Source organism: Nerophis ophidion, linkage group LG27 (assembly GCF_033978795.1).
Source record: "Nerophis ophidion isolate RoL-2023_Sa linkage group LG27, RoL_Noph_v1.0, whole genome shotgun sequence".
Classification (NCBI taxonomy): domain Eukaryota; kingdom Metazoa; phylum Chordata; class Actinopteri; order Syngnathiformes; family Syngnathidae; genus Nerophis; species Nerophis ophidion.
The window spans coordinates 1,688,442-1,705,222 of record NC_084637.1 but is presented as its reverse complement, the minus strand read 5'-3'; the positions used below and the strand labels follow the sequence as shown (position 1 = coordinate 1,705,222).

The 16,781-nt window shown below is 38.9% G+C and overlaps 1 protein-coding gene across 1 annotated transcript; it reads left to right on the top strand.

The window, feature by feature from the left end:
• The first annotated feature begins 7,047 nt into the window (after nucleotides 1-7,047).
• LOC133544435 (dynein light chain Tctex-type 3-like) lies at nucleotides 7,048-16,379 on the top strand. Its single transcript, XM_061889740.1, has 6 exons — nucleotides 7,048-7,142; nucleotides 7,319-7,380; nucleotides 9,985-10,026; nucleotides 11,825-11,948; nucleotides 15,934-16,011; nucleotides 16,085-16,379. The coding sequence occupies exons 2-6, from the start codon at nucleotides 7,360-7,362 to the stop codon at nucleotides 16,156-16,158; spliced, it is 339 nt and encodes a 112-aa protein (XP_061745724.1). The 5' UTR covers nucleotides 7,048-7,142; nucleotides 7,319-7,359; the 3' UTR covers nucleotides 16,159-16,379.
• Nucleotides 16,380-16,781: the final 402 nt, after the last annotated feature.

Sequence of the window (16,781 nt, the reverse complement as noted above, 5' to 3'; positions counted from 1 at the left end):
GTCATCTACTGAGTTACTATGGTCATCTAATGAGTTACTATGGTCATCTAGTGAGTTACTATGGTCATGTAATGAGTTACTATGGTCATCTAATGAGTTACTATGGTAATGTGAGTCACAGCAGCTCAGACGAGGCACCAAGCAGTGTGGGTGGGGAGTGTTTCCACAGAGTGTTTCCAGAGCCTGAAATGTGGGTGTCAGTGACAGACGTGGAAGGAGATTTTTCCAACTAAATTCTAAAGCTTAGTGATATATGACATATATCAGATTGTAGGTGTGGGTTGTTTACCTTTCATGTTCATATTTCACTATGTTTGTTGTGTTTCGCTTGATTGTAAAATATGTGGATGGTGAGGGGGTGTGGCGTTTATATGTTGTCAATATTCAGTGTTTTATCAGTCGTATTTAATACTGTAAATCCCACATTCTTTAGTCTCATGTACATTCTGGCTGTCTCATTCAGTTAAAAAAAATACAATTCCATTCCGTTTGTTAAGGCGGTCTGTCATAAGGTTTATAGCTTTCAATCAGACATTATTGTGAGGTTTTGTATTAGTGTTCCTAAAAATAGGACCCAAGCAGATTTTCACAGCTTGTGTGTGTCCCCCAGACACATTTTTTTTCTAAATTTGGCCCCCTGAGTCAAAATAATTGCCCAGTCCAGTTGTATCTGAAAGTTTGACGGGTGACTCTTGTGTGGTCTGTTCCAGCTTTCTCTCTTCGGGCGGCTGTCAATCTCCAGGTCGCAGCAAGCCCGCACAAATCCTCCGTCCCTGGCTGAAGTCGCTGCTGGTGACTTGCACACAAACCCGGCAAGTAGACAATCTAGTAACAAAGACCCTCGCTCCGGCGCCTGCAACGTCCTCTGATACTCAAAGTTTAAAGGGCAATTTTTGACCTCATATCAAGTTAAAACTTTATATTCAGCATCCTTAATATTACTGTAACCATCTTTCTCTCCACCACTCAGCCACCTTGCACATCAGGGTTGTGTGTGTGTGTGTGTGTATATGTGTGTGTGTGTATATGTGTGTGTGTGTGTGTGTGTGTGTGTGTGACAATGTTTTTGAGCACATTGCACTTTTAAGCTGTTTTAAACAACCTGACTAAAGATTTTCAAGCCATTTTGCTCACTGTGGTTTTATTTTTCACTTGTAATATTATCAAGCGACTTTGAGAGCATTTTCAAAGCAGTGTTTCCAACCTTTTTTGAGCCAAGTCACATTTTGCGAGAGGCGGAGGCACACCACCAGCAGAAATCATTAAAAAATGACACTCAGTCAACAGTAAAAAGTCGTTGTCACAATTGTTGGATGTGACTTTAAAGCATAAACAAGCATGCATGACTATAGCTCTTGTCTCAAAGTCACCACCTGTCACATCACACCCTGACGCATTTTCACTTTTTTGCTGTTTTTTTGTGAGTAGTCTTTTACTTCTTGTCTTGCGCTCCTATTTTGGTGGCTTTTTAACTTTTTTTGGTATTTTCCTGGAGCAGTTTCATGTTTTCCTTTGCGCGATCAAAAATTTTTCAGTTGTTTTTATCATTCTTTGTGGGGACATTGTTGATTGTCACGTCATGTTCGGATGTACTTTGTGGACACCATCTTTGCGCCACAGTAAGTCTTTGCTGTCGTCCAGCATTTTGTTTTTGTTTACTTCATAGCCAGTTCAGTTGTAGTTTCATTCTGAATAGCCTTCCCTAAGCTTCAATGCCTTTTCTTAGGTGCACTCACCTTTTGTTTATTTTTGGTTTAAGTATTTACCTGCACACTGCTTCCCGCTGTTTCCGACATCTATAAAGCAATTAGCTACCGGCTGCTACCTACTGATATGGATGAGAACTACACGGTTACTCTGTTGAGCTCCAGACAGCACCGACACTCCACAACAACACATCATTTGCAGACTATAATTACTGGTTTGCAAAAAATATCTTTTAACCCAAATAGGTGAAATTGAATCATCTGCCACTGCACACCAGACTGTATCTCACGGCACTCACTAGTGTACCGCGGCACAGTGGTTGAAAAACACAGTTACAGAGTATATGTACTACTATATTATTATACAGTGTTATCTCGGTTTTTATGTGCCACACTTTTTACATGACTTGCTTTTTGATGAAAAAGTTTGCATCAAATCTGGCTCGTAAAAAAAACAAACAAGCCTCGGTCCAGGGGCCACTTTGGACAAGCCTGTACACATTTTGCTGTTTAGTAAAGCCTAAATCCAATATCTAAACTGACTTTTTGTATTCAGTAATATCCAATTATTTTATTTTACACAAATGATCCTTTTCTAATTTGGGGTAAACATCTCAACAGTGCTCCTATTTGACCGTGCATGTGCAGTACTGTCTTGGCCTAATCTTTTTATCCCCTTCTTTATTGACACAACGTTATCCATCCATCCTCTACCCCTTATCCCTTTCGGGGTGGCGGGGGTGCTGTAGCATATCTCAGCTGCATTCGGGTGGAAGGCGGCGTACACCCTGGACATTATACATAGTAATATACAAACTCGATGGAAACAGAACAAAAAACGTCCCACACAGACTTATGCAACAATGTTAATAAAGAGGGATAATCTATAACCCGTAAGTAATCCAGGCTAGACTACTGCAACACACTTCTTGCGGGGATCCCCAGCAAGAAGATCCAGAAGCTGCATACTCACAGGATTGTGCTGCTTGGATCCTGAGGAGGGTGCAGAAATACAACCATATCGCACCAATTCTCAAATCCCTTCAGTGGCTTCCTGTTCCACTCATGATTGAATACAGAGTCTCCCTACTAACCCACCAGTGCCTCCATGGAAATGCACCCCCCCCCCTCAAAGAACTGCTTACCCCCAAATCCTCCACATGAAAACTCCGCTCCGGACAGGCTAACCTCCTCCAACCTCCGAGGACAAAGCTACGGACATCGGGAGACCGGGCTTTCTGCTCCACCGCTCCCAGTCTGTGAAACGCTCTCCCTGACCACCTGAGGGCACCTCAGACTGTGGGTGTGTTTTAAAAAAGGCTTAAAAACCCTTCTTGTTTAAAAAGCCTTTTTTATATAGACATAGTAGTTCTAGGCATTAGGTTGTTCTAGTTTTAATTTTTATCATCATTTATTTATTTATGTGTAATACACTGTAGCACTTTGAGGTTGTTTGCTCAATGTAAAGTGCTTTTTAGAAATACACTATATTTTTATTATCATAATTTGAAAGAGAAAAATGCTAAACTTTATCAAAAATTCCCGACATATAAACAGCTTTTTTTAAGTGTCCAGGTTGCTAAGAAGGTGCAAATGGCTGTCCATTTCAACAATGTACTCTTTTACTACAGGTCTTTCTCTGTTTGGATTTTTATTGTAAAATATTAGCCTTTGACCATATTTCAAACAACGCTTTGCAAAAATATCGACTGGTAATACCAAATAATTGACAACCAAACTTTTAATGTTAAAATAACTTGTGTTTATTCATTTCGTTCATGATCGACTTTAAAGTCAAGCTTGTTTGCCTTGACTAAATAAGCGTTTATGTCATGCTAATACCCTAAATTGATTCATTTTGCGAAACTCAGTTTTGCTATCCTTTTTAATTTTGTAATATATTTACGACAGAGTCTTAAAACTCGAGTCGCACGACAGGAAGTGATGCGGATGGAGGAAGGCTCGGGAAGCAGAAGAGGACCAAGGATCGACTGTGAGAGTATTTGGAATAGTTTTGTGAGTGGATGGAGATGGAAGGTGATGGTGACGGCATGTACGAGGGAGGTATGGACGTGGATAGGAGAGGAGTAGTGGCTGGAATCCCAAAGGGGAGAACATTTAGATTTGAAAAGAGAAATAAAAAAGGGAGCTGTCAAAATGATGAAGAGATTGATGGCATTAAGGACCGGAGAAAAGACAGAGAGCCAATCTGTGCTTGTCCAGGAAGTCCTTCCGGAAATAATTATGATCGGGTTTTTAAGCTTCTACCACCTCCAGTCAGAACCTTGTTTAGAGTGCCAACGCTATGGGCACATAGCTAGTGTGTGCCATGCTAAGTGGGCACATACACTATATTGCCAAAAGTATTTGGCTACCCATCCAAATGGTGAGAATCAGGTGTCCTAATCACTTGGCCCGTTGTATCAAATCAAGCACTTAGGCATGGAGACTGTTTCTACAAACATTTGTGAAAGAATGGGCCACTCTCAGTGATTTCCAGCGTGGAACTGTCATAGGATGCCACCTGTGCAACAAATCCAGTCCTGAAATTTCCTGGCTCCTAAATATTCCAAAGTCAACTTTATTGTAAGAAAAGTGAAGAGTTTGGGAACAACAGCAACTCAGCCACCAAGTGGTAGGCCAGGTAAACTGACAGAGAGGTCAGCATAGTGCAAAGACTTTCTGCACAGTCACTTGCTACACAGCTCCAAACTTCATTTCACCTTCCTATTAGCCCACGTACAGTACGCAGAGAGCTTCATGGAATGGCTTTCCATGGCTGAGCAGCTGCATCTAAGCCATACATCAGCAAGTCCAATGCAAAGAGTGGAATGCAGTGGTGTAAAGGACATCACCACTGGACTCTAGAGCAGTGGAGACACCTTCTCTGGACCGATGATTCACACTTTTCCATCTGGCAATCTGATGGACCAGTCTGGGTTTGGAAGTTGCTAGGAGAACACTATATTTCGGACTTAATTTTGCCAAGTGTGAAATTTTGTTGGAGAAGGAATTATGGTGTGGGGTTTGTTTTTTAGGAGTTGGCCAGGACTGTGTATATATACAGTCGGGCTCCATCTCGGTCCACACTCATCAGAAGGTGGTGGTAATGTACACCATCAGGTTGCTTGCCACTGCCATTAAAACAAAAAAGACATAGACATATAAGTAGACACAGCATTGGCTGCTGTGACGCGAGAAATTCGGCCGCCATCTTGAAGTGGTGATGAGCCTAAGCTGACAGTTGACAGGTAGAAAACAAAGATGCTAAACTGACAGTTGACAGGTAGAAAACAAAGATGCTATACTGACAGTTGACAGGTAGAAAACAAAGATGCTAAAGTGACGGTTGACAGGTAGAAAACAAAGATGGTGTTCAGTGTTTTCCTGCTCAAATGAGCAGACTATTAAAAATAGGACTCGAGGGATTACTTTTCACAAGTAAGATTTAACATTAATGTACTATTGGTTGTAACTTGTGAAAAGAATATTAGCTTAGAGGAGCAACGATCTCCAATAGTACTGAAATCGTAGCCGCTAGCAAACAAGATTATAACCAAAATAGAATTGCTTGTCAACGAAAAATAATTACATTTAAAAATGTCACACTTTAATAACATAAAGTTGAAATAAAGGATGAAGCTAAATATTTTAGGACAGAATTTGGTTTTATTCTGAATCCAGTGACACACATTGGTGGTTTTAGCAGATTATAAAGACTTTCAGGTGTTTATATATGTTTATGTTGAAGTATTTGACAGACACTTTTACCCAAAGCAACAAACATAAAAAATACATATAAAACAATCACTGTAAAGATGATCATTTAAGAGAAGAATGTAATAGAAAATATTAATACAAAGTGTCAAGACGGAATAAACTCTCTGCAGATGCAGCAACAGAGATATAGTCTATAAGATATATAGATATCTAATGTATTCATACATTGTTTATGTAAGATATACACATGTATATACAACCTTAGACCTAGACTTACTTTTTATTCTCATTCAAATTTGAACTTTACAGTACAGATAGGAACGGAATGTTGTTGCATTAGCTAATGGAAGTGCAGGATAAAAAAGCAATTAGGTAATCAGATTGTTTCTTCAATTTAAAAATGGTTTCCACCCTTCTCTGGGATTATATTCCTAGTTTCGATCTGAGACGTCTGGTCACTTATAGCATATAAGAATATTCTATTACTGTTAAGCAAACTATGAATAATAAAACATGCGTGGGGTGAAAATCTGTGGTATTCAGTGAGGTAAGATCAGGGGTGTCCAAACAGGGCTGCAAACAGACACATTAAAGCATGTGGGGGCCATTTTTATATTTTTCATTTTCAAACCATGACAAAATATATGGATTTTTTTATAAATATTTTACCTTTAGGGGTCCTGTGGACCATAAAGGGTCTCAGTCATTAAAATGTTAAAAATAAGTCAAATTATTGTTATTTTTATTATTATTATTTAACGCTTACAGTAAATCTCCTATATCAACTTCAAGTTGAAATAAAGTAATAAAAAAAAAATTTAAAAAAGGTTTTATGGCTTTAACAACTTTGTTTTTTAATAGTAAAAAAAGTAAGTAATTAGAGCCCTAAAAGATCAATAATGCAGGACATGATTGATTTTAATTATTTAATATTTTTGAGTAATCACAGTGAAAAGCTAAATAAAATACCATTAAATACATTTGGGATCCAAAAGGTGTCCCACTCATAAAGTGATACATTTTCATTAGGTTTTTCTTTTACTTTCAACACTTAAGTTAAGAGATGAACTTCAGATATATCAGTCAATTTTACGTTTCAAATATTATTTTGTTTGTTTTATGCGCTTTTGTTAAAGAAAACTTTGATGTTTTTATATGGCAACTACACAATATATGCAATATTTACCACATAAAACATTTTAAAGTGAAATATTTGAAGTAATCGGAACCTTGAAAATAATTCATTTTTGAGCAATGGCAAAAAAATAAAAATAAAGAAAGACAAAAAGAAAAAAAATAGCTTTCATGGCAGCTTTGTGTCAACATTGCAACTTTTTCTCCTTAGATTTCACCTCATTCCACTTTTTTTATTGTTCTTTTTTATTTTTACAATAGCATTTTCAGAATGTGTGGCGGGCCGGTCAACAATTAGCTGCGGGCCGCACTTTGGACACCTGGGTAAGCTGAATGAGATGCACTGACAGTTCATTACTGCTGACAAATGAATCGGACTGAGTGGAGTGGATCACCACTCCAAGATGGCGGCCCAATTTCTCGCGTCACAGCAGCCAATGCTGCGTCTACTTCTGACATGTCTATGGATGCGAGACACGGGCAACACGCATGCGCACACCGCCACTTCAGTAAATGTGCGACAAGCTCGCTAAAGACTTTTGTCTCTGACTGTGGCGACAAATGAAGACAACACCAATACCAGTAATTACAAACTATATTCGTTTAACATTAGAGTCTTGACATAAAGAGTGAAAAGAAGGTTGAAACGACACTTAATGATGTTGTCCACTAGATGGCAGCACCGAGCACGTGTCTCGTTGACTGTTTGCAATACTCTTCTTTTCTCCCAGTTTATATTCTCTCTTTTCTCCTAACAGACAATTCTTTCACTCACATTTGAACTGCCGAAGAGGACAGGATGGACGAATATCACAACGAGGTTCGTATTCGTCTGTATTCTCCCTCACCATGGAAAAGCTAGCTTGCTCGACAATTGAAGCTAATGTAGCTAGCCATCAAAGTTGATGTATTCTCTCGCTATCGGCGTGAAAAAGCCATCATTTTAGGTGTCAGCTCGCCATCATCACCACTTGTCTACAATCTACATCATGTCTTATGCACACTCTTGGGATTAAAGCTACGTCAGGGGTTTTCAACCACTGTGCCGCGGCACACTAGTGTGCTGTGGGACATGACGTCATTTCACCTATTTGGGTTTAAATATGTTTTGTAAACCAGTAATTATAGTTTGCAAATGATGTGTTGTTGTTGAGTGTCGGTGTTGTCTGGAGCTCGGCAGAGTAACCGTGTAATACTCTTCCATAGCAGTAGGTGGCAGCAGGTAGCTAATTGCTTTGTTTATGTCGGAAACAGAGGGAGGCAGTGTGCAGGTAAAAAGGTGTCTAATGCTTAAGTTTGCAAATTTTGGTGCTGATAAAAAAGCCTTGCCTGTACCGGAAGTAGCAGACGATGTGTGTATGATGTCACGGGTTATGGAGCTCCTCACATCTGAACATTGTTTACAATCATGGCCACCAGCAGCGAGAGCGATTCGGACCAAGAAAGCGACAATTGCCCCATTAATTTGAGCGAGGATGAAAGATTCGTGGATGAGGAAAGTGAGAGTGAAGGACTAGAAAGAAAGAAAAAAAAGACTATACAGTGGGAGCGACTCAGATGTTATTAGACACATTTACTAGGATAATTCTGGAAAATCCCTTACCTGCTTCTTGTGTTACTAGTGTTTTAGTGAGATTATATGGTCGTACCTGTCAACTAAGTTTCGTTTTTTAGTGATTTCTGCTGGTGGTGTGGCTCCACATTTTTTCAACGCAGAAAATGTGCCTTGGCTCAAAAAAGTTGTTAAACACTGCTCTACGTGTCAATTATCCATCTGTCCATCCATTTTTCTACTGCTTGTTACTGTCGACGTATTTGTGTCATCTGGAGCCAGGAGATGTTTTTTTTTAATTTTACCAAATGCAATATTTACAAACAATCGAGAAAATAACTAATCAAAATAAGTACATATCAGTGCCAGGGGGTTGTAAACTCAATAAAGTAACTAAAATAGAATGATATATATATATATATATATATATATATATATATATATATATATATATATATATATATATATATATATATATATATATATATATATGTATATATATATATATATATATATGTATATATATATATATATAATTTAGCCAATAGTATCATGAGGTTGCAAAGGTAAAATTCCTTTTCACATTTTAGTTCATACAGTGTAAATCCAAACAGCACATTTTTAAACAAAGCCCACATATTGTCCAGCATGAAAGGACAGAGTCCTGCCACAGCAAATTAAACATGGCTGTCGGGACGCAGCATTCCCCTCGTGCTCCTACCATGAATTGATTAACGTGGACCCCGACTTAAACAAGTTGAAAAACTTATTGGGGTGTTACCATTTAGTGGTCAATTGTACGGAATATGTACTGTACTGTGCAATCTACTGATAAAAGTATCAATCAAACAATGAAGGAATATGCAATGAGGAGTCTGCTTCCAGGCGTGGAATCTTCCTCTGCCTTCTCCTTCCTGGACTCAGACTTCATGTCCGGTGTTGTCCTTCAGACCTCGGCAAAGAAGCCACGTCAACAGAGGCAAGAACGTGGGCGCTAAGAGTGAATGTGCGTAGGATCCATGGACTTGGACGCAGTTGAAATGAAACTTGGAGAATATGATCCGTTGCACAGCCTCTTCTCAGCATGTTTATGCTAAACATTTCTTAATCACCTCATCCTTCACTATCCTAATTATATGCCAACATCCCTTTCGGGGTCACGGGAGTGCTGGAGCCTATCTCAGCTCAATGCGGGCAGAAGGCGGGATAAACCCTGGACAAGTCACCATCTCATCACAAGGCCCACACAGCTAGATAGACAACATTCACACACTTGTCACCATTTAGTGTTGCCAACAATGACTTCCAACTACATTCATTCCTCTATTAGTTTACCTCAGGGGTCGGGAACCTTTTTGGCTGAGAGAGCCATGAAAGCTAAATATTTCAAAATGTATTTCCGTGAGAGCCATATTATATTTTTTGACACTGAATACAACTAAATGCATGCATTTTTAAGTAAGACCAATATGTTTAGAGTATAATAAGTCTCTTATTGTTTTTGATAACATTTTTATTCTGAAGCTAACCAATAATAAAGAAAATTCTTCTTGCGGTAGAAAAATGGATGGATGGATTAAAATGCATGAGAAGGTTTTATATTTTGAACGTAATTTTTAACACTTTGATTACCAGCAAAATTATTCATTACTTATTGTGTTAAGCAATGTCAGCTAAGAATTGTCTGAGAGCCAGATGCAGTCATCAAAAGAGCCACATCTGGATCTAGAGCCATAGGTTCCCTACCCCTGGTTTAGCTTATGACGTTTTACTTATGCTGTGTCCTTCCTGGTGCGTAAAGAACAGCCTAAGAGTTCGATCCTATCAGAAGCAGCCAGCATTTTTATTCACCTGATGTCTTGCTTTCCTCAGGCTTCCTTCAACGCAGAAGAAGCTGACAATATTGTCAAAGAGGTAACTTCAACCTCCTATATTGCATGTGGCTGCTATATCATTGGTGTGTACTGTACATGGGTGGATTTATACATTTCAAGAGCCGTATTGAATATTTAATGAATAAATTATCTAAATATGTTGGTCTACTCTCAAAATTGAGGCACTTTCTTCCTCTTGATGCTCTCCTAATTCTGTAATGGACTCTATTAGAAGCACATAGCAACTATTTCAATGTCACATGGTGTAACATGTATCCCAGTTATCTTTAAAAACTGGAGAAAGTCAAAGGTGTTATATCATTTGCAAACTTTATTGCTTCCTCAAATCCTCTTTTTATGGGTACAATCTACTGAGGCTTACACAGTGCTTGTACTATGTAGAACATGGTACATGGGTCGAGTTCTAGACTCATTCCAGTGACCACTACTTCTCATAGATATAACATTAGAAGTAAACCTTTATTAAGAGAGGAAAATGGTCATCTAAGGCAGTGGTTCTCAACCTTTTTTTCAGTGATGTACCCCCTGTGAACATGTTTTTAATTCAAGTACCCCCTAACCAGAGCAAATCATTTTTGGTTGAAAAAAAGAGAGAAAGAAGTAAAATACAGCACTATGTCATCAGTTTATGATGTATTAAATTGTATAACAGTGCAAAATATTGCTCATTTGTAGTGGTCTTTCTTCAACTATTTGGAAAAAAAGATATAAAAATAACTAAAAACTTTTGTTAAAAAATAAACAAGTGATTCAATTCTAAATGCAGATTTCTCCACATAGAAGTAATCATCAACTTAAAGTGCCCTCTTTGGGGATTGTAATAGAGATCCATCTGGATTCATCAACTTCATTCCAAACATTTCTTCACAAAAAAATAAAACTCTAATATCAATATTTATGGAACATGTCCACAAAAAATCTAGATGTCAACACTGAATATTGCATTGTTGTATTTCTTTTATGAACTTTATGTTCATGAACTCACATTCATATTTTGTTGATTATTCAATAAACATATCTATAAAGGATTTTTGAATTGTTGCTGTTTTTAGAATATTAAAAAAAAATGTCACGTACCCCTTGGCATACCTTCAAGTACCCCCAGGTTTACACGTACCCCCATTTGAGAACCACTGATCTAAGGTGTACAAGCTTCAGTAGAGCCCGTAGAGGCCCGGTAATCTGGAATGAGATTGATAGCTTTATAAAAAAGTCAAATTCTTTAAACATTTTTCAAAAGCATTTTAAGATCAATTTATTGCAATGTTATGCTTAGTACGTATAACACATTTTTTATGTTTGAGGAATTTTCATCAGTCGCATCATTTTGGTCTTGACCTCCGAATGTATGATGAAATTATTGCAGATCTTCAAGAAGCAACCTTTTAATCAAATTTGAATAATAGGAAATTGAGACAGATTTGGTGGATTTAAAGATTCCTTTTTATTTTAATTATGAATTAAATTCTAAATGGGTATTTTGTGGCTGGATGTTGAGATGTATTGCATTGTATTTTGTATGTTATGATGATGTGTATTTTAACTGTGGGTCCCCGTCCACAAGCTGTTTGCTTCTAGTGATGGCCTTTTTGCAGAACGGACTCTGATATTAACGAAAGAAACAATAATGAAATACAAAACTATGTCGGTCTGTAAATAAATAAATATTGTGGTCCTCTGGAGCATAAAGATATGCTAAAAGTCCCGAGAGGATGAAATAATGAATTGAGTGTTGGGACTTGGTGCAAAGCCTGTGGTGAAATGCTCCCCGTGACTCTTACATGTGACTTGTGCGTCTCTGTCTGTTTTTCTTTCAGTGTATCGAGAATGTAGTGGGTGGTGACGACTACAACCAAAATCTGGTGAATAAGTGGACTTCGGCTATAGTTGAGCGCTGCCTGACACAGCTGGTCAAACTGGGGAGGCAGTACAAGTTCATTGGTGGGTTTGATGATGAGTACCTTGGTACCTGCCTTCTCAGACGTAATCCCTTCCAAAAGCTCAGATGAAAACCACCACAATTTGTCCTTTAACAAATAATAACATTGAATTAATCTTTTCCTGATACAACTATGAACACAAAACACTTTTTATAGAGCATAATAATAGTTCCACAGGGGAAGAAATCATGCAAAATGAATAACAAATACAATTGCTAAATGAGCATTTGAAGCAGGGGTGTCAAACTCAAATACAGAGTGCGCCAAAATTTAAAACTGAACGAAGCCGTGGGCCGAGGTTGAACAAATTAATCCTTTAATAGGGACCCGAACAAGTTTTGCATTGACTATTGACCAAGCAAGGCTTATATAACTTTATAGTGACATGTAAAATCGAGTTTTAAATAATAATAATTAAAAAATATCAATGGCATATCAAATCAAATGAAAATACAAATTGAATGCCTCTTTTCGGCGGCGGGTTTGAGTTGGGGCGGGGTTTAGTGGTAGCGGGGGTGTATATTGTAGCATCCCGGAAGAGTTAGTGATGCAAGGGCTTCCGGGTATCTCTTCGGTTGTGTTTATGTTGTGTTACGGTGCGGATGTTCTCCCAAAATGTGTTTGTCATTCTTGTTTGCTGTGGGTTTACAGTGTGGCGTATATTTGTAACAGTGTTAAAGTTGTTTATACGGCCACCCTCAGTGTGACCTGTATGGCTGTTGACCAAGTATGCCTTGCATACACTAGTGTGTGTGTGTATGAGCCGCAATTATTATGTGAGTGGGCCGGCACGCTGTTTGTATGGAGGAAAAGCGGACGTGGCGACATGTAGAGAAAGCCAAAGGCAGTGCTTTTACGGCCCGCCCCCAATGTTATTGTCCAGGTGGAAATCAGGAGAGATTGGGAGGGCCACTGAACTTCGGGAGTCTCCCGGGAAAATCGGGAGGGTTGACGAGTGAGAGTATTAGTGGTGAATGCGGTGTTACAGCGGCGGGCCAGCTCTAATGTTAATTTGATATTGCCTCAAGGGCCAGATGAAATTACATGGCGGGCCAATTCTGGCCTGCGGGCCAGAGTTTGACACCCATGATTTAAAGTGTAACTCTTGTTGGCCAAGACGGTGATAAGTGGAGAGACACACAGACCCTGTTGACTACACTTCACACCAAATCACATTTTTTTGCCCTCAAGTTAAACAGATCAAATCTTTTTTGCCAGTCTAAACGCCCCAATATTCTTCAAAGCTGATCTTTTTGGATGAGATTTGGGCCACATCAGGAGTTGGTCCTCCCAGTTGGATTGGAGTTTCAACTGAGGACATCAAAGACACCAGAGATAGAAGTCCCAACTCAATGTTCCTTACAAAAGGGACACAAGATAAAATAGTTGAAATCGTGACAAAATTTAAATCCAAGGCTTCAAACAATTGTAATGGAATTGATATAAAAACGATAAAACAAAGTTATTAAAGAGATCTCGGGACCATTAATGTATATTAGCAACCTATCATTTCAAACACTGCGATGAGGTAGCGACTTGTCCAGGGTATACACCGCCTTTCGCACGATTGTAGCTGAGATAGGCGCCGGCGCCCCCGCGACTCCAAAAGGGAATAAGCGGTAGGAAATGGATGGATGGTTCATTTCAAACAGGCAAAGTCCAAAACAAAATGAAAATAGTTAAAGTTATACCAATTTCTAAGTCTCAAAACAAACACAAATTTACAAATTATAGACGTTTTTCCTAACTTCCACACTTTTCTAACCTCATTGAAAAACTGTTCAATACCAGATTGGAGAGTTTCATGAACAAGTATAGAACACTCGCTGAGAACCAATACGGACACAGAACTTCCATAGCTTTAATTTTAATAATAGAAGAAATTGCCAATGCAAAAGATGGTAAACAATGTGCAGCAGCAGTGTTCATGGATCGAACTAAAACATTTGACACAATTCATCAAAAAATGATCAGAGGGTTGATCTTCGACTGGATTAGAAGCTACTTAACCAGCAGGAAACAATGTGTGAAGCTAGGCCAACACTAATCGATAACACTAAATATGTGGCCTAGTGGTCAGAGTGTCCGCCCTGAGATGGGGAGGTTGTGAGTTCAAACCCCGGCCGAGTCATACCAAAGACTATACAAATGGGACCCATTGCCTCCCTGCTTGACACTTAGCATCAAGGGTTGGAATTGGGGGTTAAATCACCATAAATGATTCCCGGGCGCGGCACCGCTGCTGCCCACTGCTCCCCTCACTTCCCAGGGGGTGAACAAGGGTGATGGGTCAAATGCAGAGGACACATCTCACCACACCTAGTGTGTGTGTGACAATCATTGCTACTTTACTTTACTTTATCCTATGGCGTACCTCGGGGATCAACAGTGGGACCAAAACTGTTCAATCTTAATTTAATATACATTTGTAAATTTACAAAATATTTTAAGTTAGTATAATTAGCAGATGATACAACTGTGTGTTGTTCAGGAGAGAACAGTTTGCTAATACAAATAACAGAAACAATTAACATATTAAAAAGATGGTTTGACAAAAACAGATTATCCTTAAACCTCAATAAAATAAATGAAATAATGCTATTCAGTAACAATAGAAGGGAAAATCAAACCCACATACAAATAAGACGTAGTAGTAATTGATAGAGTAAATTAACTCAAATGATTGATAATAAATTGAACTGGAAGTCTCATATAAAAATATACAACTTAAGGTGGCAAGAAACATGTCAATAATGAATAAAGCTAAATATGTATTGGAGAAAAATACATTATATTCTCTACTGCTCGCTAGTGTTACATATCTGAGTTATTGTGCAGAAATATGGGAAATAACTACAAAAGTACACTTCATTAACTGTGTTACAAAAAGATCAGTTATAATTATACATAATGTTGGATATAGAGAACATACAAATCTTTCATTTATTGAAACACAAACATTGAAATTCAACATTTTGGTGCATTTGCAAACAGCTAAAATTATGTACAAGCAAACTAACCTGCTACCCAAGAATATTCAACATCCATCCATCCATCCATCCATCATCTTCCGCTTATCCGAGGTCGGGTCGCGGGGGCAGCAGCCTAAGCAGGGAAGCCCAGACTTCCCTATCTCCAGCCACTTCGTCTAGCTCTTCCCGGGGGATCCCGAGGCGTTCCCAGGCCAGCCGGGAGACATAGTCTTTCCAACGTGTCCTGGGTCTTCCCCGTGGCCTCCTACCAGCTGGACGTGCCCTAAACACATCCCTAGGGAGGCGTTCGGGTGGCATCCTGACCAGATGCCCGAACCACCTCATCTGGCTCCTCTCGATGTGGAGGAGCAGCGGCTTTACTTTGAGTTCCTCCCGGATGGCAGAGCTTCTCACCCTATCTCTAAGGGAGAGCCCCGCCACCCATATAACCTTAGAGAAAAATCGTATTTAAAACATTTGTATGCACGTACAACACTTAAGATCTTTAGTATATCTGTATGTGGAATTAAATGATGGAATGGATTAAGCAAAGAAATCAAACAATGTACTAATATGATCCACGTCAAGAAACTCTTTAAACTTAAAAGTATGTGAGTGCATTTATTCTGGCGTCTGATAAAGATCACATTTTACTTGTAATCTGTCAGTTAGAGAAAATCAGATTTTTGGTCCACTTTGGCTTGGAGTGTAAGTCTACTCACGAGCGCCACCTTCATACTTTGCAATCAGTTGTTTCTTGAATTCAGCAATGCTTCTCACCTTTCTCCAGCCCCATGTTGTTATTTTGCAGTCGTAGCCAACAAGTGGACGAGGTCATAATTGTAAAATGTGGCTGGTGTATGAAAACTGGGGGAAATATGATGCAAAATTCCGTGTGTAAAAGCAAATCATACAAAAGGTGGTGCGTACTTGTAAACTGTCATACTTTAATGATCCTGCTTGATACTTCCTGAATGAAATGCTTTACTTTTGTACTTGTCCACTGGCATGTAGTCACCTGCGCCCTGATGCAGAAAACTGGTGCCGGGCTCCACACAGCAAACTCCTGCTACTGGGACACCACCATGGACGGTAGCTACTCCAGAAGAATCAGACATGCTGCTTGAACCATACAAACATTTCTAACAAGCACCTGTTTCTGCAGGAAGTTGCACGGTGAGGTGGGAAAGCCGCACCATGTACTGTGTGGTCAGTGTGTTTGCTGTGGCCGTCGTGTGAGGCTGCAACTGACCAAGAGAGTCCTGTCAACAGTAGGGGGCGTCTATGTTCCACTTCTACTAACCGGCTGTGAGCTTACACCCCAATGAGGCAGCTGTCTCCTCATTTTAAAAATCATTTTTAAAGCATGCTGCAAATGTGTCATTGGAATGTTTAACATAATATACGTGCCTGTGTTCGTGAGCAACTCATCTAATTATTAAAATAATGAGCATCTCTAATTTATGTTTGATTTCACTGCATGTGACAGGAACATGTCTCACTCAGTAAGTAGCTTAAGTGGACAAATGTTTCAAATTTAGTGCCACAAATAGTCTTGCACTTACTGGAAATCAAATATTTTAACGTTTTGTAGACCTACTGAAAAAAAATGAAATTCCTGAAAAAACAAGCAATTCGCTTAGATTTAGGGATTTAGTTTTTCTGCATCGTGAAAATGCTCGAACCAATCCAATGTAGATCAGTGCAGAGGGCAAACATTTAGACGTAACAAAGTTGGCAAGAACAAAAATCACAAAGATGAAAACTAGAACAGGAATAATTTAAATTGAGGGTCACGTCACCATGAATTGATTAACGTGGACCCCGATTTAAACAAGTTGAAAAACTTATTCGGGTGTTAC